The following is a 22,480-nucleotide window of genomic DNA, read 5'->3' on the forward strand; positions in this document are numbered from 1 at the left end:
AGGGCATATGTTTAGCCTGATTTTCCAATTTCCCAATCAGAAGTGTCCACTCCAGTCTCCACACTGGATCTGCCATTGCAGGGGCAATAATTTCTGCTTTGAATCTTCTCATGTGCTAACCCCCATGTGCACAGCCTTCTGTCTTCTGGTGGACTGCATATCTACACTGTAGATATCACTGTAACAGGACCAGCAGGCCCTCCCTCTGCTGGGAGCAAAGTCCTGCCTCTTTTATGGAAATACTTACTCTCCCACCCCCCCTCCCCTGCTCCCCAACCACAGAACCTCCTATCTTAGCAGTTTGCGGACTGGCTTTGGAGATGGTAATATGGCCCAGATTAGGCTAGGGACTTCTACATAAATACAAGTGTCCTCCAAAGCAACTAATCTGTATCCTCCTTGGCATCTAGTATACTTTTTCTTGAAACAGATTTCTAAGCTCTTAAAGGAGAAAATAACCTCAAAGTCACTTGGCAAAACTCCCTACTTTTATAAATGAGAACAAAAAAGCCTATGTAGTAAAAATGATTTATCCAACCTGAGAATTCATCAAAAAGTAATTCTTGGATGAGTAGCTGGATAGAAGAAGGTAAAAAGGGGGAAAAAAAAGACGGGCATCTTCATTTATAATGTCAATGAAGTGAACACATTAGGTAAATATTAGCATTCATCTTAGTGTAAGTATATTCATATTGTATGCTGGCTGAGGTCTAGAGCTAAGGTTCTCAATGAGCGACAGACAGGTCTGTCACTGGTACATATGGTGTTTAAAAAAATGAATATGTTTGTCAACATTTTAACATCAGGAGATTTCATGTAAAAAAAAAATCCAGATGTCTAGAATCTTATGGAAAAAAAACTACCATCTTCAACCATCTAGCAACCTTAAGAGCCATATTCTTACATAGTTGGAAAATTGTCTGGAAATAGGTAGATGCTGCCCTCCACCCCCGGAGGGTATATTTACCCTCCAACTTGTTACTGTCTATACCTTCCCTTATTTGTCCTCACCTGGACCTCCTTCATTATTCACATCATCTTCCTGGCTTCTGTAGGCAGAATTTGCAACCTGTGGTCTAAAGGAACTTGGTCGCATGTAGATAAATAACTAAGTTCAGGGATGACAAAGTGCCACCATGGATGAGATACTGAAGTACTGAGTTCTGGAACAGATGGTCTTTAAAAGTAGAATGAGAACCGAGGGAACAAGAGAGATAGAAGGGGGTCATGGGAGGCCCAAGGAGACAAGTGTCATCCACTCCACAGATAAGCCAAATGAACGCAGCCCTCCTTCCAAAGGCAGAGAGAGAATGATATTTTCAGCAATAAGACAAACGAACCACATTATCTTCATGTGCAAGAAGAAAACACCTAGATGGGATGAGGCACTTAAAGCTTACAACACACACCCACTCATTTGCTGATTCATCGCTCACAGCTCTGTCCTGAAAAAAAGTTCCTAAACTGGCCCTCACTGCTTCACTTCACATATTCATGAGCCTCAAAAAACATGGAGGTGATGGGGTAAAAAACTTTAATCAATCAGTAAATCAGGGCTTGGATGATAGGAAGCTGAGACTTATAAGTTACCACTTTAGCATCCAGTAGGCATTGGCTCAGGTGAGCCTGGGCAGCAGACCAGGGAGCTGGTGTAAGTTCTTCAAGAGAAGCGGGATATAAACACTCCTCATTGAGCTTCTCCACAGGGCAGTGCTTCTCACACTTGTGTGTGCATCAGAAGCACCAGAGGGCTCATGAAAGCACGAGGTTACTTGATTCAGTAGGGCTGGGGCAGGGCCTGAGAATCTGCATCACTAATTCAGTTCCCAGGTACTGCTTGAGCTGCTAGTCTGGAGATTACACTTTGACAACCACGGGCATATATAATACAATTAAAACTCCATGTTCAAAGAAACAGCATTTTAACAGGGAGTGCTCTGAAACAAGGCTATTGCTAGGGTCACAGGTGCTAATTCATTTTAATGGTGCTTTCTGTGTTCTTACTTGTGAATACTAAATCAATGGCTAGGCTAGTATAATCCATAGGTCTACAGATTAACCTGTTTGCTGTAGTCAATCAATTTGATAAAAATTTAAGTTCACAGTCATTGTGAATTTTCAACTAAGTCCATTTGTACACTAAGCAACAGGACCCAAACTTCATCCTGCATCAGAATCACCTGGCAGGGGCACCTGGGTGGCTCACTGGTTGAGAATCTGCTTTTGGCTCAGGTCATGATCCTGGGGTCCCAGGACTGAGACCCGCAAAGGGCTTCCCACAGGGAGTCTGCTTCTCCCTCTGCCTCTCTCTCTGTGTTTCTCATGAATAAATAAATAAAGTCTTAAAAAAAATCACCTGGGAACTTAGTTTAAAATAGATTCCTGGGCTTGGCCCCAGAATTTCAGATTTCTTGGGTTGGGGGAAATTGCATTTTTTAGAGGCTCCCAGGTAAGGCCAGTGGTCTAATCCCTCTGAGAAGCTCTGTGTTTGGGAGGAGAAAAGCTAGGTGAGAGGAGGGAGGTTCTACAGGGCTTTTCCCACGGAAGTTTGTAGTTAGCCCTTCCACTTAACATAATTCAAGTTCAGCAAAGTGGTTTTGTCATTCAATCCAGTCTACTAAAATAAGATTTTATTATCTGTAATAAACTACCTGACTTTATCTTTTTTGTATACAAAAAAGAACACATAACATTTTTATAGTTTAATTTCTATGGTACTTATTCATGGGCTTATTTGAGGACTTGGTTACAAAGCATAATTTATAGAGTTTGCCAAATATTTACAACCTGCATGAAGCATAATGAGCAGTCTGGAAATTGTCTAAATTCAGTCCAAATCTTTGCATTTTGAACCTCATAAAAACAGCTTATTTTTGTAATCAAAGGAAAATTCAACTTAGTATAAAATAACACACTTATTTTTGGGGATTTTAAATGAGGGCTGCATTTCCATCTTATGTACAGTGACTCTGTGATTTCAGTTTGCTGTGCAGTGCCAGCTGTAACTTAATGAAAGACATCTGAACTCCCTTCAACAAGCCAGAGACAAATTCCTTCCAAGCTGGTTGCATTCCGAGAGAGAAAAAATACAGAAGAGAAACCGAGTTGCTTTTCTAACTAAGGAACACAGTTATAATGTTCTGTGTTATTTGCAAAGAGATGAGGATGATCCAGGAAAAAAAAAAAAACGCTTTATTACAGCTCAGAAAAAAACTGGACAATACCATTTTCTTGCGACTGCTTTTATTCACAGGCATTTTAAGCGACCTATCTGATTCACCTGTTACCCAAAGGCACATATATTAGAGGAAGAAGTGGCCAACAGTTTGCTAGCCATTCCTTTTAACAGAGGGTTTTTTTTTTTTAAAGAAAGGAAAAAAGCTAAATTTTCTAACTGAAGGACAGGAGGGATTAAGGCAAACATTAAATAATGATCTAAATTGGAAAAAGGAAGACACCAGGTTAAAACCTCCAGTCTGTTGTGGATTCTCAGTGACAGTCCCCATGTATATCCTGCAAAGGGACTCTAAAAATAACACTGTGGAATCCCAGACCTTTTAAGTATAAATGCATCCCATTTTCTCAGGCTTCTTGTCATCAAATTTTCTCAGGCTTCTTGTCTTTCCTAACTTCTCTTACAACCAAACTGGCGGTACAAAACTGGAGGTGTTTAGCAATCAGAATTATACACATTTATCACACAGGTTAGAATTCATTGATTCTGTCAATATAAAGACCTCAGTAAAGTGGGAATTTATTGAGCACCTACTAAATGTTGGGCACTGACATTCCTAGATATTGGGGATATAGCAGTGAACAGGACATTGCCCTAGTCAGCAGAGGAAGAGAATAATGAATAAATGGTATATAGTGATCAATGCTATGAAGACAGTACAGCAGGGTAAGGAGTGAGGGAGACCCATGGAGTGGCAAGATGGGGAGCTGAGGCCATATTCCAGTAGAGACATAAGAAATGTGAGTGAGAAAGCAGTGCATGTAACTGGGGGAAGAGTGTGTTCAGGCAAAAGGAACAGCAAATGCAAAGTCCCTGGAGCTGGAGGGAAATACAAAAGACGAGAGAGGAAGAGAAGGACAGAAAGGAAAAAGTAGTGCGGGTGGCTTCTTACAGGGCCTTGTAAGTCTTGGAGTGTTGTGATCTGAATCACATTTTCAAAGCATCCCTCCAGCTGCTATTTTGAGAAAAGACTCAAAGGGGCAGGGCCAAGGCAGAGAACCCAGTGAGGGGAGATGGCCTGGGGCACACTGTAGTGATGGCGGTGGTGAGAAGCAGCTAGATCCTTGGGACAAGGGTGTTTGTAATAGGCAGATGTGGGAAGCAAGGAAGGCGTCTGTGGTCTCAGCAGCTTGTGAGGACAGTGGGTGAAGGCTGAAAGGTCTAGATTTGGATGTAAGTTGACGATACCATTCGGCATTTATTTTGTAGGGCAGAATGGATGTAGAACTGAGTACAAATCTTCCTTTTTTTTAAGATTTTATTTATTCACGAGAGACACAGAGTGAGAGCAAGAGAGGCAGAGACACAGGCAGAGGGAGAAGCAGGCTCCATGCAGGGAGCCCGACGTGGGACTTGATCCCAGGTCTCCAGGATCACGCCCTAGGCTGAAGGCTGCGCTAAACCACTGAGCCACCTGGGCTGCCCTGAGCTCAGATCTTCCAATGAGGTACAGCGCAAGGCAAGTTCTTGCCTCTTTAAGCAGAGAAGGCAGCTGAAGGAAATACAAGCCGAGCTACAAGATGTTTTCTATACCGGTGTCCTCTTTTATTGAAGAAAAGCACAATCATATTTTTGCAGTCACATGTGCTGGAAAATATTTTCTATTTATTTGAAACCTCAACTCTGAGAAACTCAGATACTATGCAAACTTAAAATATCCACTTGAAATAAAGAGAAAAAATAACAGAGAATCCCATGGGGAAAAAGGAAGAACAAAGTAAAATGGCTTTGGCTCAAAGTCAGGAAAGGTTCCTCCTCCCTGTGAAAGCTGATTCTCTATGGAGAGTATATAAAGCTGAAAGTTGGCCCATTAGCCTGGATGAAAAGTTTGGTAAAGTAGTTTTTGTTTGGTTGTTTGTTTTTCAGAATGGTCAGGTCCTAAGTGTTGTAAGAGTCGAGAAATTAAAAACAGACTCAAGAATCTCAGAGGATAAATACTCCTAAACAAGTTCTATACTAGAAACTCTCTCAGGCAGCCTGGATGGCTCAGTGGTTTAGCGCCGCCTTCAGCCCAGGGCCTGATCCTGGAGACCCGGATCGAGTCCCATGTCAGGCTCCCGGGATGGAGCCTGCTTCTCCCTCTGTCTCTCTCTCTCTCTTTCTCTCTGTATCTCTCATGAATTAATAAATATTTTTTTTAAAAGAAACTCTCTCGATTTATCTCTCCCTGGTCAGACTAGTACCTGTCAGATGTTCACAAAACAAGCAAAAACCCCTGACCAGGGAATGCTAAACTCTCACAGTTACTAAGCTAACATCCAATATGTTGGACCCTTTGTTCTCACTTTGCATGATTACTATGAGTTACTTGTTTATTTCCAAACCTGTTTATGTTCATTGTAATTTAAAAATTATATGAACCAGAGCATGTGCATGGCTCAGTTAACCAAATGGAGTGCCCAACTCCAGATTTCTGCTCAGGTCATGATCCCAGAGTCCTGGGATCGGGACTCACATCAGGCTGTGCACTGGGCATGAAGTCTGCCCAAGATTCTCTCTCTTCCTCTTCCTCTGCCCCTCATCCTGCTTGTACGCTCTCTCTCTCAAGGAAATAAATGAAATGGACTATGATAGCAATCAAACCAGGGAAAGCCAAAACATGGGATTTATTGATTTGAGCCATCTTCCTAGGACTGTACTTGCTCAGGGCATAGGTGGGGTGGCAGTAGTATCACATGGAATGCCACGAAGCCTGAATGTCAGGCCAGACTCTGGCCCAGCCTGATTTGTAGTCGTAAGTTCTTTTAACTCTTTGGCCTCTGCCTACTCATCTGATGTGGTAGGAAGTGCTTCCTAAACTCCATTTCCTGTTCTAACATTCTGTGGCTCTGTGATCATCAGAGCTAACACTCACTAAAAAGCCTTCTGTACTAAGCACTTTCCATGTACTAACTCATGCAATCCTCATGACAATCCTAAAAGCAGATACTTTGGTATTACTCCCATTTTACAGATAAAAGAAAATGAGGCACAGAGGAGTAAGCCGTGTGTCTATGCCATACAGCTGCTAGCGAACAGCAAGGATTTGAGCCTTGGCAACCTGGTCCCAAAGCCCAAGCCTACATCAAGTCATACCGTCTGCAATATGACAAGCTGACAAAAGCCAGAAAACACAGGTCTGCAAAACTGTCTTTTTGCAAAATTTTGGGCAGCCCAAGATCTGTATCTGATTAACAAATCTTTTTATGAGTGGTCAGCATGGACTTCTGGGATTGAATGTTGCTATGGCAAACAGCGACTAAAAACGACCTCTGTGGCAAATATGCAGGCGTGACTACAGAAAACAGGAACAATACACATTTAGATCAGAAGGGTTCTCTTAAGAAACCATTCAAACTGGTGTTGATCTAAGCAAAATCATAAAAGAACTTGAAGGCTTTGCAATTTCTGTTCTCCCAAAGCAAGATAACTTGTAATAACAGCACAAAACCAGCAAAACCACCACAAGACAGAAATGTAGGCTCTCCTGTGATGTGGAACATCCATTCCTGGCTCTAAATCCTAAGTATGGGAGCATCTCGGACTTCACGCACATCTGAGCCATCTATGGCAGGGGGTGGGAAGGGTCTGGTTAAAAGAACGAAGATTGTGGATCTATAGGTCTGTGTGGACCTGATACTCTAAAGTATAAGGAGCTCCTAGGTGAGGCTGTGTTGCTGGAATGCGGACCATACTTTGTGAGTGGTGGTAAAGAGCCTACAGGGTCTCAAGAGTCTACAGAACTCATTTCTGCCACCAGTTAGCTGTGGGCCAGGTTTAAGTCTTCTATGCTTGGATTTGTCAGATGATCTTATCTGTATGTTCTCAGTCTAGCTGTAAAACCCGATATCTGCAACAATGGTTTTCTCATTCAACCCTACACTGAGTTTCTTCTGTTAGGATTAAAATGGGAAAATAAAATGCCTTCCTACCCCCCTCAAACCCATGTCTCTGCAACAGGAGAATCAAGGCTAAGCCCTCCTCACATCTATTATAGAAGGATACTTAGAACTTGCAGAAAAGTGATTTATTTTTGAGGCTTTCTACTTTGGCCAAAATCACTTTGAAACTCATTAGCCAGGGCAATGGTATACTGGATATGGTATTAAAAGATGGATCATGCCCCCATTCTTTAATAACTTCTAGGGCTGGAGCGGGGGTGGAGCTTGGATAGCTTTATCATCTAGACTTGCACTGTCTAATATGGTAGCCATTAGCCATATGTAGCTATTGAGCTCTTCAGATACAGCTTGGCTGAATTAAAAACCCACATGAGATTTTGAAGGCTTACTATAAAAAGGATGTAAAACATGTCATTAAAAATTTTATAATTACTATAAGTAAAAATGACAGTATTAGGGGTATACTGTGAATAAACTATTTTATCAAAATTAATTTCACCTGTTCCTCTTACTCTTTAAATGTGCCTGCTAGAAAAATTTCAATGATATCTGTGGCTTGATTTATATTTCTACTGGACAGTGCTGATCTAGCCCTTTGCTATTCAAACCGTGGTTCTCAGAACAGCAGCATGGGCATCAGCTAGGAACCTGTGAGGGAGAATTTTGTCCTCATCTCAGACCTACTGAAACAGAATGCACATTTTAACAAAATCCAAGGTGATTACTATGTACATTCTAGTATATCAGGTGCTGGGCTAGTTTCTCCTACAACTTATTGACAGAAGTACCTGGACTTTTGGTTTACTTAAGTGATGCACTAAAAGAGTTTTGTGCTTGCTGAATTTTCTACAACATTTCAGCTAGACAATGGAAATATATTTTTAAGTTAAAATTATTACTATACAGCTTTAATATATATATGAAAATAATACATAAAATACTATGCACACCACATATATACACATGGGGGGTAAGGAAGGGAGGTTCTTTTCACCGAGGCTACCTTAGTTACTTCTGGATTCTCAGCCACCATGTATGTGAAACTGATGTTCACCAGATCTGTGCCACTGCAGACACAAACTATCCGCCCTTCCAGATCATTCTCTGACTTTCCAACAGCCTCAAGAGCGGCCAAGATTTTGGGATCCTGTATAGAAGTACACAAATAGGAAAAAAAAATTGTTAGATCACAGAGCATGGAGGAAACATGCTCAATTGATGTAAAAATACACAGAAGGACAAATGTTTTCTTTCTGATCTAAAAATGCCCTGATATCTAGCATTATTCTAAAACTTGTAGAGGTAAAACTTGTAATGCTACATACTACGAACTCATGTAGTAAGAAAAGTATTATAATATTATTGATTCAGAAAACTAGGTGTGAGGGTCTTTCTTCAGGTGCTTTGTTGTAATTATTGGAGGACCTGGAAGATGCTAATGGAATGAAAAGGCTCTGACTGGGTCCTGCCTAGGCCCCAAAGATCCAAGGCAGCTGTCAGCAGAGGACAGTCACTAGCATCTCATGCAAATAAACATAGACACTGCCACAGCCAGCCACCAAGGGCTATCAAAAAAATAAGATTAAGGCTTTCAAGTAACCTGGACACAAAGAGTATGTTCATCTCTAGAAGCCATGACATCTTCATTTGGAACGAAGAGAGTGTATGTTTACCATAATTATCAAATAAAATAGCATCTTTGTCCTCCAAAAGAACTCAAGAGGAAATGCCAACATAGTTACACAGGAATTTTAGCTAACGTAAAAGAGGACAGCTTTTGAAAAAGACAAACAAAATGATTCACATAATTTTGTTTTTGACATCTAAAAACCTGCAGAGCTATTATGAAAATGGGAATAAATACGATGCTTTAATATTCTAGAAAAAGGCCAGCTTTTAAATTCCTCACATCACTATGTAAACAGCTTCTTATTCAAACAAATCAATCACTGTGAAGAAGATGGATTTACATGCTCTGTCATCTTTTCTCTCAGAGGCAGACTGAGCCTCCAAGGTGAGCCCACGTCTGCGTGCACAGGTGCATAAATATGGAGCTAGCCATGTCGTTTAAATTTCCACATTAACCACAGACCAGAAGTGACTCATTGTTTGTTTTAAAAAATGGCAGCAGAGGGAGGGGGGCCTTGATGAATTAATTTCTGAGTTAAGGAAACTGTTTCTATGATGGAAGTATCATGCAAGCATCTTCTCTTTGAAAGGGGAATAGCGTTTCTAATGTAACTAAACATAATGCAATCCAAACCATCCAATGGATATAGATGAAAAGATTTCTAAATTGTTCTTCATTCCAGCTGATGAGTTTGGGGCAGTAAAAAAGGTTACATTGCATTCCAGAAACCTTTTCCAACCTAAGTAAATCTGTGTTTAGAAGAAAAGCAAACATCAATCACAGGTACCTTTGGGGTGGCTCCCAATCGAATACTGTTGATGAGGGAGCATTCTAGCACTTGTCCTTCCTGAAAAGAGAGAATGTAATACAGCAGTGAGCTGAAATCCTGCCAGACCTATGGCACAGATGAGGTATGTGATGATGAAGGCAATGCCAATGACAGTAAGGGAGAGAAGGAGTGAAAAACAAAGGGCAGTCATTGCAATACCCAATGATCAGAAATAGTCAAGACCCCACACATTCCATTTCAAATATACTCGTATATATGGATGCAAGTCTGAATAATTACTTATGTTTATAAAGTGCTGTTACCTTTATGCATATAATATTGTTATTAGTGTATGTATCTCATTAAATATATGTGTGTACATGCAATATTAAATGGGTACAATGCTTTTATAGAATTCCAATTCTACTTTTTAAAATTCAGTTCAAAGATCCATTTAATGTGTGCACTGTGCTATGTATTGAGTAAAGTCCTGGGGTGTAACAAGATGAACATGCTCTTAATGCACCTCTGAAACTCAGCTTGAAAATCTCTTCTTCTAGGAAACCTTCCTGATTCTCAAGATTAAATCAGATCTGCCTGTTTTAAACTCTTGTAACAACCTAACCTTCTCTTAACAACACTCAATGACTTGTACCTTTTATTTATTTATTTTTTGATGCCTGCTTCTTCTCCTAGACTGAATCTATGAGGTCTAGAATACTGTACTTGATCACTACCATATCCCCCCAATGCCTGCCACATGGAAGCACATTTTTAAAACCTTGAATAAATAAGCAAGTGTAGAGTTCATGCCCTCAAGAGGCCTTCTGTCTACTTGTTGAGAAATAAAATGGTTTAAATCAAAGAGCAGGAAAGAACAATTCACGGTTCCTGTACTATACCTTGCCTTCACTCCTCCAGGTCAGAAAGAAGCCAAATTCATCCACTTTGAAGAGGCAGTTGGGTTCAAACACAAAGGATTCCTGTTAAAAAGAAATGTGTTGATCTGAATGACTCACCCCATTTTGAATCTAATAAAAATGCAAATATCTTTTAGCCTGTAAAAGAGGGAAAATGAGAAATCATCCTTTTGCATCCTAAATCTAATGACCACATTTCCTATTATATTACAGAATATTTTCATCTTGAAAACTCTTTGCATTCAGTTTTGTATTGAAAGACTGATCAACTTTATGCAGCATCTGCCTCTAGAGTAGCTTTAAATATAAAACACACTGATGCCTTGTAGGTCATTGAGAAGAAAGTTTCTCTAAGGCCTTGGAAGAAGAGCTCCGGGAGAGAGAGAGAGACTTCTAGATTCCAGCCAACTGGTCTTCCTCCACAAAAGAGCAACTGTTATCTGTATTTAATATAATGCAAAATATCAGGAGATAATTTTTTTAAGTCACTGATTTTTTTTTTTGTCTCACTTATCATTCAGATGTTTACTCAGAAAACTTCTAAGATTTTTGTTTTTACATCCAATCTCATTTGGTGTCCTATAAACCAGGACTTGAGCAGGATTTTGAGCTATGCAAAGTGTAGTCCTTGGACCAGCAGCACCGGTATCATATGGGAACTTGACTGAACTGCAGAGTCCAGTGCTCCTGCCCAGATGGACCAAATTAGAGTCTCCAGAAGTAGGGCCCAGAAATATGCATTCCAACAACCCATCTAGGTGATTCTAATGCACACTAAAGTTTGAGAACCACTGCTGTACACTTTGACACGAGAAATTCTGTTGAAACTTACAGAATCAAAATTTGAATAAATAAGGATGTTGGGGGATGCCTGGGTGGCTCAGCAGTTGAGCGTCTGCCTTTGACCCAGGATGTGATCCCGGAGTCCCAGGATCGAGTCCCACATTGGGCTCCCTGCGTGGAGCCTGCTTCTCCCTCTGCCTGTGTCTCTGCCTCTCTCTCTGTGTGTCTCTCATGAATAAATGAATAAAATCTTAAAAAAAAAAAAGAGAAGGAATGTTAGCCCCCACAGGGGCTCAGGGCAGCTATGCTGTACTTGCCAAAGGATTCCCGGTCTTTAGCAAGAAAGCACCATTGTGACTATGAGCACCAGGAAAATTCTGCATCAATGAAAGAAAAAGGGTATTTAGGAAATGAACCCAGATACCCTCTGCCCTCTGGACTGCTTTGTACCAAGACTTGGTACCCATGTGTCAATAAATCCCCATGTCTTTTTCATAATGTAAAGAAGTAGTTAGTCCTCCTAGATAATTATAGTGCCAACAAAAGGGAACTTGTCTGCCACATGTGTATCAGGGTAGTGACTTACAACAAATAAAGAGTAATTATAGGATTAAGACTTTAAGGGTCATTCAGACTCTTAGTTTCACCCATCAAAACATATCTTTCTAAATTTCAGGGAAACAGAAACATTTATTAAGGTAAAGCCAATGTCAAGATACTGGGCCACCATAAAGTGTCAGAATCTAGGGTCCTTGAACAAAGCTAGCCTTCAAATTTGTCTGGGTAGTCTCCTGACAGGTGAAGAATATCATTCTTTCATTCTTTCACATTTCAACTCCATATCAGGCACATGCTAAGCACTGCAGACATAGCAATGAAAAATACAAAGAATGGGAACATGGTATGATCTTTGTCTTTGGAATCAAGACCCAGTTCCACTATTTATTTTTTATCATCTCTTCAAAGGCCCCTTTCTAAGCCTCAGAATCCTTATCTAATAAATAAAAGTATTTTTTTTAATTTTATTTATTTATGATAGTCATCACAGAGAGAGAGAGGCAGAGACATAGGCAGAGGGAGAAGCAGGCTCCATGCAGGGAGCCTGACGTGGGATTCGATCCTGGGTCTCCAGGATCGCGCCCTGGGCCAAAGGCAGGCGCCAAACCGCTGCGCCACCCAGGGATCCCTAAATAAAAGTATTAAACATATCTTTCAGGCTCATAGAAATTAAGTGAGTTGATAAGTGTAAAGTACTTGGCACACAGTTATAATTCAGCAAGTGGTAGCTACTATCAGTAATGTATGGTTCAAATTTACATTTGCGGTAGCAAATTACTAACAACATGACATCACCAATATTCGACCCACAAAGATGGCACTTTTGGATGGTTCAACTTTTTTGAAAAGTCTTCACCCAGGGAAGAGCTTACACTCTAAATGGGTCTCAGAGAATGGGTAGGAGTTATCCAGGTGAAGCAGCATGCTGAGCAGAGGGAACAGCATTTGCTGCTTGTAGGCTTAACCAGACACTGGGAACTTCTGAGGAGATGGTGTGGTTAGAACATCTCAAGGGAGTAGCAGCAGATGAGACTGGACACATAAATAGGGCCAGATCAGAAGGCTGTTATATGCCATGCAAAACGTATTAAACTTGACCAAAAGGCTGTAGGGAGTCTTGTATCATTACTGATTGAGAAACAAGAATCACTAATTAAAATATGAGAATTAACACATTTTAGACTACTTCCCAAGCAGTCTCTTAACATTAGTACAGATTTCTTGTGCACAACATTCAGAAGTCTGCCCTAAAATGGCATTTAGAGAGTAGACCCACAATGAATCAACTACCATCGTTATTTATTTATGTGTACCCTACCCTTTTCCAAATAATGATTTGAAATGATCCATGAAATATACATGATAAATAAGAATGGTTTTACAACTTATTTTGAGGTGGAACTTTCAGTTCCTTGGCCTCCTTAACTGTAATGATTTTTTTTTTCTCTCTTTCTTTGTCAGTTATGAAGTACCCCTGGAGCTTATCACCACCACCTTGGTATTTCAATTTCTAATGTCCCAATCTTGGACCATGTCACTTGATCCCTCTAGTCCCTACCTCTACAGTATCTATTCTCCTACATCCATTTGACTTCTTTACAACTTCCTAATTGTCAACCTTGCTGATCATTCACTATCCACCAGACTTCTTCCTCCTTTTCCTTCCACTGTTGTCTAGCTAATTTCCATGACCCAATATTACAATCACTCCCTCACAGACACCTTCAATCCCCATGTTTCATTTCTGTTTTCTTAGTCACAGAACCAAGTCCATCTTATCCATATTTTATTGCCGAATTTGATTAAGAAAATCACAGAACTGGATTCTCAGGCTTTAGCTGATATTCAAGATCACAAACTTCACATGAATAGTCAACAATGACTTCCAAACTTAAAATTATTTCTTAAAGAGGTTCCCCACTCTACAAAAGGACTATTTCGTGGCTTCTCAAACTCCTTGGGTACAATTACTGTCTTCACTGGGTAAAAAAAAAAATCCATAAAATAAGAATCTCTCTCTCTCTTCCCTCTCAATGAAACATTCTTTCTCCCAATAGGGGTCAATCCCCCCTCCACCATTTCTGCTCCAGATGCAATCCTCTTTCACTCACACAAGGACTGCAGTCTTTCATTTATCAACACCCAACACACATCAACTTTTCTTTTCTCTACTAGATCATTCCTAGTAGGACACACATTCTAGTTGTTCCCACTGCCTGTCACTTACTACCTTATGTTTCTGATTCCCTTTAGAGCATATCTTGAAAAGTTTGTCCATATTCACTGCCTCTCTACTATCTCTCTTCCATACTATCTTTGACCAATTCCATCTGCCGTCTTTTCCTGTCACCCTCTGTTACTTTTTCAGCCAGGTTTACCATGGCTTTCATGGTGCCAAATGTAGCACACACATTCTTTTTCCCATCTGATTTGATCTCTGAGCATCAGACCAGTCCCTCCTTGGAAGACTCTCCAATCTTTGGTTGCATATCATTTCTTTAGTCTCTTTTTTTTTTTAATTTTTTTTTATTATTGGTGTTCAATTTACTAACATACAGAATAACACCCAGTGCCCGTCACCCATTCACTCCCACCCCCCGCCCTCCTCCCCTTCTACCACCCCTAGTTCGTTTCCCAGAGTTAGCAGTCTTTACGTTCTTTAGTCTCTTTTTCTTCTATCCTCAACTTCTATATGGTTTCCAGGACTTGGTTCTGAGAATTCTCATTGCCAATATGTTCCCAGATTTCCATTAACCCCCCCTGATTTCAATACCATCTATTTCTTGGTAACTCCCAAATTTACAAGAGTAGCCCTAGATCTCTCTGAGTTCGGAACTTTACTTGACATCTCCACTCAGATGTCTCCAAATTAAAATGCCTACAACTGAATGCTTTATTCCTTACCCTCTCTCCAAGCCTTTCCAGCATGAGACCTTAAGTTCAATAAATGTTCCCAGTACCTACCAATTTATTGAAAACTAAGTCATCCTTGACTTTCTCCTCTCACTTCCATTAAATGAATCTCCTTCATACTCATATATATCCATTTTACTCCATCTTACCACCATTTTGGTCCAAACCATCATCATTATGTCCAAGGACTGATCTTCCCACTTCAATTCTTTCTTCTCACAGCAGCCAGATTAACTCTTTGAACGTTTCATCAGTTCATTAAAACTATTCAATGGATTCCTGCATTATTCAGGATAAAATCCTACTCCTTACCAAAGGCCCTAGACAAGCTGGGTTCTTCAGACTGTATATGTTGCCACTTTCCACTGCTTTCCTTTTTCTTCATTATAGCCGTGGAAATTCTTCTCCTTGAACTCCTCAAGTTCCTCCCAGGCCTTTGTACCTGCAGCCTCTCCTGCCCAGAAATCCCTTCCTACTGCCCTTAGCATAATTGGCTCCTCTGTATCCTGCAGGCCTCACCTTAATGATGTGTCTTCAGAGGGGGCTTTCTCTATATTTTTTAAAAGGTCTCTCACATTTTATTCTCTATTACAGTACCTTATTTCTTTGCTTGCACCAATTGCGATCTCCAATTATTTTTATTTCTTTGTGTATTGATTTATTGTATGGCTTTCACACCAAAGTATAACCTCCACGAGGGCAGAGCACTTGAGATGTTCTGGTTCACATCTGCATTCCAAGTGCCTAGCACATCAAAGGCACCCCAAAACTAAATTCACGCACTAAAAAAATAAATGAACATGTGATATCCTGTTTCAAATAAAGTATTTTTCAGCAGGCCAATCTATAAAACAGATAAACAAGAAATTATTCAAGTTGAGGGGGTTGTTTGTAGCAAGCCTGGAACCCATCAGGGTCAGTCCTTGGAAGGCTGCCATGAACAGAGGTACAAATACAAGGACACTGCATTGAATCCAGTCCACATTGTCTGCCTGGCAGAGGGGCTGTTTTAAATTCAGACAAGCTCATCTCAAAGTTTGGGTGTGGCTTTGAGGCACACCCTGGGAATTCCCACTGGACCAGGAGTGCTGTTTGAGTGTCCCTCAAAGAAATCATTTTCAAAACAGGATAAGTGTGGGCAAGGGGAAAAAAATAAGATAGAAAAGTAAAATAAGCTCAAAATAAAGGAGAGCTCCAGAAAGGCATGTCATAAGATCCTAAACAGTTAAAATAGGATACCAATTTGGCTCTGGGCTCACTAGCAAGAAAAGCAAAAAGGGAAAAAAAATATCATTGACCAGAAACCCATAGAGTTCACAGATAAAAACACATTGGTTGTTAGGAAAGGCAGTAGCCAAAGAGAAATTCTCTGTGGGAGCTCCAAGAAGCCCTGGCCAAATGCTAAAGATGAGGTTCCCAACAAAGCCCACAATAACATTGTCCATTCTGACCACAAGATTCTTGGACTAAACATATTCAAACTACAGAGATCAAATCTGAGGAGTGTGTGGCAATTAGCTGAAAGGAAAGGAAACACTATCTATTTAGGTTTCTCTCCACTCCCGAGAACACACAGAAGGACCCAGCCCTCAGGGTGAGTAATGCACACATCTCTTTTTTTCCTACCGGCAGTGTTAAATTTCAGATGGATACCTACTGACCACCACCTGGGTGGCAGCCCATGACCTGGCTGAGGCAGTAATATCCTCAGTCCCCATCAGGAAAACTTCCCTCCAGACTGGGTGGGGCATGGCAGGGGAGATCATCAGAGGAAGCTGGCTTCTCTTTCCTTTGCATATCCACTGGTTTTGCAGCTAACAAATGGTAATAGGATTCTCTAGTAAGGAAACGAACCATAGCAGAACTTCCTCCAGGGAGCTCAGAATTTCGGTTCTCAGAAGACTGTTAAAATTCACCACAGTCACACTTTGAGCTCAAGGACTGGTGGACTCTGCCAGCCTAAGGTGCTCACTCTCTCCTCAGGCCACTGGGAGAGACAGGATGAAGGACACAGCAACGCCTTTTGTGATACTATGGACAAGCTGGGGACCAAGGCGGGGCATGTTGTTTGAGAGGCAAGAAGGATCACTTTTGGTGAAATCACTATAGCTAGAAACTCTCTGCCTCAGTGATTCTTGCTGTGAGAGGCTTGTGCCATGATGCGCTTCCCGAGGCACTTCCCTCATTCCATCAAGGATAGAGTCTATTTAAAAGCTGTGTGTCTCAACATTATTTTTAGCTTCTTTTCCCCACTTAACGCATGCCACTTCAACATGATTCCATATTATGACCTATCTTTCAGAGTCAAGTCACTTTCAAGATGACATAGATTAGGGGCGCCTGGGTGGCTCAGCTGGTTAAGCATTTACATTCGGCTCAGGTCATGATCTCAGGGTCCTGGGATTGAGCCTTGTGTCAGGCTCCCTGATCAGCAGGAAGTCTGCTTCTCTCCCTCTCCCTCTGACCCTCTGCCCGCTTGTACACACACACACACACACACACACACACTTTGAAATAAATAAAACCTTTAAAACTGTGACATAGATTAAAATAGTTTTCCTTTGTTTCAAATTTAAAAGTCTTTTGGTTAAACAAAATTTAAGTCCTTTTTTTCTTAAAAGGAATGGCAGAGATCTGGGCAGGCTGAGTACTCTGAAGGGAGGCAGGTATTTGGGTGGGGTTTCTACATAACAGGTGGTTGAGTTTATTTTACTTGTGTTCTTTCTCACCTTTGCTCTTCTGCCCTCTTGCCCACCATCATTACCCACGTGAAATGCTACATCTTTCTACTGTGGGGTCTGTACCATCAAACAGGGAATGGTCAAGTCCTTACCACAAGCTAGAGATAGGGATTTTTAGATTGGCTAATCGGTGCGTTAACTCCACTTTATTTAAACATTAGCTGTTCAGGGGGTCTTCTATGCTTGTGACTGGATAGATAGATTGGGAGACACAGAGGAGTGAAATGGGCAGGGCCATTCACATTCCATTGGGTGTCCTCTGTCTTCTGAGACAGCAGATCCTCATAAGAGGTGCTGCGGCTCCAATGCCAGCCTCCCTGCCAGGCATCTGCTGAAGAATCGTGGGGGTGCTGTCTGACCTCACCAAGCTTCACTTTTCCCACCTAGAAACTGAGAACATGGACACCAACCTCACAGGGCTCTCAAAATTGAGAAAGCCTATGTGCCTGGGACAAGGCAAGTGCTGAATAAATTATAGTAGCTATTAGAAAACAGTGTACTATTTAATTTGGGGCTATGTAGTGAGACATTTCACAAATATGATCTCATTTAAAATATCTGCCAACTCTGCAAAGTTTTAGACTAGACCAACATTGCCCAATAGATTTGCTATAATGATGCAAATGTGCCAGATGGGCACAGCCCAACATGGCAGCCATGAAACACTTGAAATGTAGCTAGTGCAACAAAGGTGAGTTTTTCATTTTAATTCATTTTCATTTAAAAAGCCACAGGTGCGGGACACCTGGGTGGCTCAGCGATTGAGCACCTGCCTTTGGCTCAGAGTGTGATCTCGGAGTCCTGGGATCGAGTCCCACATCGGGCTCCCTGCATGGAGTCTGCTTCTCCCTCTGTCTTTCTGTGTCTCTCAAGAATAAATAATTTTTTTTAAAGTCTCTTATAAAAAAATAAATAGCCACAGGTGGTTAATGGTTACCATATTGGGCAGTGCGGTTATAGAGATAAGGGGAATATTTTTCAGAGAAGCATAAATTCTTTAAAATCACAGTTGATAAGTCACAGACCTGGGATGCAAGCTGGTTTCTTGGATTCCAAAGCCTGTGCCTATTCAACTTTGTCAACACTGACCAAAACGGTCCCCGTCTGGCTAACACCAAAGGATTTCTAAATGATCAGTAAATGAACACTGCTTTTGTAGGCTCCACCTGTGGGGAAACATGGTGCCCACTGTCCTTGTTATTTGGTTTGTTAAGAACCAAAGGGAAAGGGGCGTCTGCCTTCGGCTCAGGTCATGATCTCAGGGTCCTGGGATGGAGTCCCGTGTAGGGCTCCCTGCTCAGTGGGGAGTCTGCTTCTCCCTCTGCCTCTGCCCCTTTTCCCACTCATGCTTTTTCTCTCTAATAAATAAAATCTTTTAAAAAAAAGAACTCATGGGAAGAAAAATGACTTCATTAAGGCTGGAGAGAGACAAGTGACATATGAGTTAGGGAAAGGCCACTAGGGAATCTTATCAAATATCGATAAAGTTATAAACCACTACCAACAAGAACAGATGAGCTTGGGAGTGGCCTTTGGCTGGGGACACAGGTGGAGTCTGGGATAGTTAACCAAGAGCTCCTGCTTTCTATCAGATCCTGGAATCTCAGAGTCTAAGTGATGCCACTTGGCCTATTTATTTCAGCTCTTTATTCCAGAGGAATTGACTAAACTTTGTAGCCAGCAGTAGCAGATCCTTTCTGATTCTGCATAAACACTTCCTCTCTCAGAACTTTTTTTTTTTTTTTTTTTTTTTTTTTTTAACTTTTTCAAGTTAGAACAAAAGCCCTTGGTGATGACATTTTGTCATCCAAATGACTTATAGACTGCTGTAGCAGATGGGTCCTTAAGTTGTTTTTATTCTCATGGGTCTAGTTTCCCCTTGGAAGGATCCAGAAAGTTTGTTCCATTTGTTAATCTTCCTTCTAATCTATGGACCCCATGAGATGATGGGCTCTGGGCTTCTGAGTTCACATTCTAAACAGGAAAGAGGAGCAGGAGGACATTGGTCATGGCTGCCCCATCAAGGACCCCTGTTATATGCTATTACCTTGTGAAGAGATCTGTCAGATAACATAAGAACACTCGCAGCTTTTGTGTTCCTTTCTGTGACCTTTGATTCTTTGGATGGAAACCCCTACTGGGTTGTTTAAATTTAATAAAAATAAAAATAAATAATTTAATAATAAATTAAATAAAAATTTAAATTTATTAAATTTAAATAATTTAATAAATTTAGAGACCTTTGCTCCTCTATCTAATGTTCAGCCAGAAATCAAGAGGGATACGCAGTTTAGTATCCCAAAAAGTGTCAGTGGCACCTAATACCCAAAGCCCTGCTTCTGTGCCACTGTGGCAGCTGTGACTAACAGAGATGCACAGCGCTTACTGAGCACCCAGCAATGCTCCGTGCACTTTGTACACATCAACTTACCTCCCAACATCCCTACAAGGGAGGTACTATTCTTATTCCTGTTTTATAGAGAGACCATCAAAACACAGAAATGAAGCATCTTGCCCAGTATGGTATAGCTGGCAGGGCAGAGTGGGATTGTTGGCTCCACCAAATCACACACTTAAGTCATCTGCTTCGAGATCAGTCAGTGAGAGTCATATTGTTGGGGATGGGCCCAGGCAACTGCTCACCAGTCTCACCTGGAGGCTCCACTGTTCTCCTGGACACTGTATACCAGTAACCATTGCTAGGGTTAGAAGGGCACAGGAGGCTTCTTAGGTTTAATTACCACATTTATTTTTTTTAAAGATTTTATTTATTTATTCATGAGAGACACACAGAGACAGGCAGAGATACAGGCAGAGGGAGAAGCAGGCTCCTTGCAGTGAGCCTGATGCAGGACTTGATCCCAGGACCTTGGGATCACCATCTGAGCCAAAGGCAGATGCTCAACTGCTGTGCCACCCAGATGCCCCTTACCTCATTTCTTGAGGCCTCCCTGTGACTCCCCCCAGCTGCACAGACTATATTTATTACCAGGTTGTCACAAAGGGAGGTTTTCCATTGCTTCACATCATGTCAGAGTGTGTTCTAGGTTTCTAAAACCAAGTAAAAAGGGTTTTCCCAATTTTTTGCTTTCCTTGCAATCTAGTAGACATGGTGATCCCTATGACTGTCCTTCCTGCATTGCATTGGCCACCAGGATCACAAGCAGCAGCTCTGCAGCTCACTTATTTCAACTTCATGGAACATTTTTGCTCCCCAAAGAGTGGCTGCCTGCTAATTTTTTCCCCCTCACACCAGCCTAAATCCCTGTTCCATTCATTTTATCTTGTGGTACCTATTTCTACATTATAGCTTACTTTGCAATGCAGAAGAAACATGTGTAAATAAGCAGAAAAACCAGTCCAGGAACACCAGAAACTACTGGGCATTTTACATTGGTTTTCGAGTCAGATGGAACAGATCCAACTGTGGCTGGACACTTACAAACTTATTTGAACTCTACTTCTTCATCTCCAAAAACAGAAATAACAACCAAAAATAATTGCTCTATCTCATGGGTTACCTCTGGGCATTGAGTACTTGATGCATAATCTGAACCCAGTAAATTATTACTGATTGTTAGTAACCCAATAATAGTAATTATTACTAATGCTGCCAGTTTTGACTATGACTAATCATCCAAGAACAAAGGAGGTTAGTACACCATCCCTACTCTATGGATGAGTAAACTGATCCAAACTGAGGTTAGCAGGTTGCCTAAAAGGACACAGATGATAAGCAGCAGAGCTACATCCACAGTGTGACAGGAAGAGCATTTCTGTTAGGTGGATCCTTAAAATAAGCAACAGTACCCCTGTGTGCTAAGTTCCCAAAATGCACATCTGGGAGTCTCAGCAAGGAGGAAATCCAGAGTTTGTAAATTACCATTGTACTAGACTCAGTGAAATTTTGTTTTTTGCACAAGGAGCTCAGGTTGTGTTTGTTCTCTGCCCAAGCCCACCTCAGTATAAATCAGGCACAGAGGCTCAGCCCTCAGAACACAGGGTTAGCTTCCACCCTCTTGGAGGGCCATGAGTGGCATGAGAAGATAATGCCAGGCTTGGGAGCCCCCGCCCTGCACCTCCCTGACAGGGCATATCACATTCTCAGATGGTGAGAGGGCGATCCAGGGAATCATTTGGCAAACTTCACAACGTGCTAGAGACCTGCTGTCTATCTTGGCTTCTAAATGCCATAGAAACAAATGAAAATTTCTCCTCCTCCCAAACCAATTGTGAGCACATAATTTGCTCATTTCGGCAATAGGGATACAGTGAACCTTATACTTATCAAGTAGAAAGTTTTAATCTACTCATTTCATAAATAAAGATTATCATTAACTTTCCAAGTGACCTGGCTTGGAAGGATCGATGAAGGATACTGACAAGCAGCAAGGGCGGGGGCGGGGGGGGGGGGGGGGAGTACAACATCTTAACATCTTCCCTGATTTTTCATGTTATATTATTTTTTAAAAACCCTGAACTTTAGCCTAATGATATTTATTATTAATAAGAATTTGTGGTCAGCTCGAGTAGGGTTTGAATTTGGGAGGTGGAAGGAGCATGTGCATGGATGAGCCACCTACGGGAGTCCAGCTCTGTTTCTGACTGCTTAAAGTATGACCATGAGTGGTTAGGAACTCCCATACTCCCTGTAACTTCCATTAAGTCTCTGGGACTAAATTTTTAAGGTCTGTCAGTTTGAGATGTCAGATTCTTTGCCTCTGTCCTTTTCCCTCCCTGAAGCATCTCTGATGTGGGTATTCTTTTTTTTTCTTGAGATTTTTAAAAATTTGTTTATTTAAGAGAGAGAGCTTGAGCAGGGAGAAGGCGAGAGGGAGAGGGAGAAGCAGACTCCTTGATGAGCAGGGAGCCCAACGAGGGGCTTGATCCCAGGACCCTGAGATCATGACCCGAGCTGAAGGCAGATGCTTAACCAATTGAACTACTCAGGCGCCCTGATGTGGGTATTCTGAGGCCAAATCTGAATGCTCAGGCTCTGAGAGAGCTCTTGTGTTGGGGCAGGACACAGACAGGCTTCCTGATTATTGCC

The 22,480-nt window shown here is 41.4% G+C and overlaps 1 protein-coding gene across 14 annotated transcripts in view; it reads right to left on the reverse strand.

Annotated features, from left to right (window-relative positions):
- The window catches only part of PLCB4 (phospholipase C beta 4), a 422,433-nt gene that overhangs the window by 128,940 nt on the left and 271,013 nt on the right, over nucleotides 1-22,480 (reverse strand). For all 14 annotated transcript variants that reach the window (XM_049100261.1, XM_049100262.1, XM_049100260.1 and 11 more), the window contains 3 exons: nucleotides 10,418-10,498; nucleotides 9,534-9,593; nucleotides 8,120-8,263 (listed from right to left, as the gene is read on the reverse strand). In XM_049100261.1, coding sequence (XP_048956218.1) covers nucleotides 8,120-8,263; nucleotides 9,534-9,593; nucleotides 10,418-10,498 — 285 coding nt within the window. The remainder of the gene's footprint in view (nucleotides 1-8,119; nucleotides 8,264-9,533; nucleotides 9,594-10,417; nucleotides 10,499-22,480) is intronic.

The sequence above is a fragment of the Canis lupus genome, chromosome 24 (genome assembly GCF_003254725.2).
Source record: "Canis lupus dingo isolate Sandy chromosome 24, ASM325472v2, whole genome shotgun sequence".
In the NCBI taxonomy this organism is placed as follows: domain Eukaryota; kingdom Metazoa; phylum Chordata; class Mammalia; order Carnivora; family Canidae; genus Canis; species Canis lupus.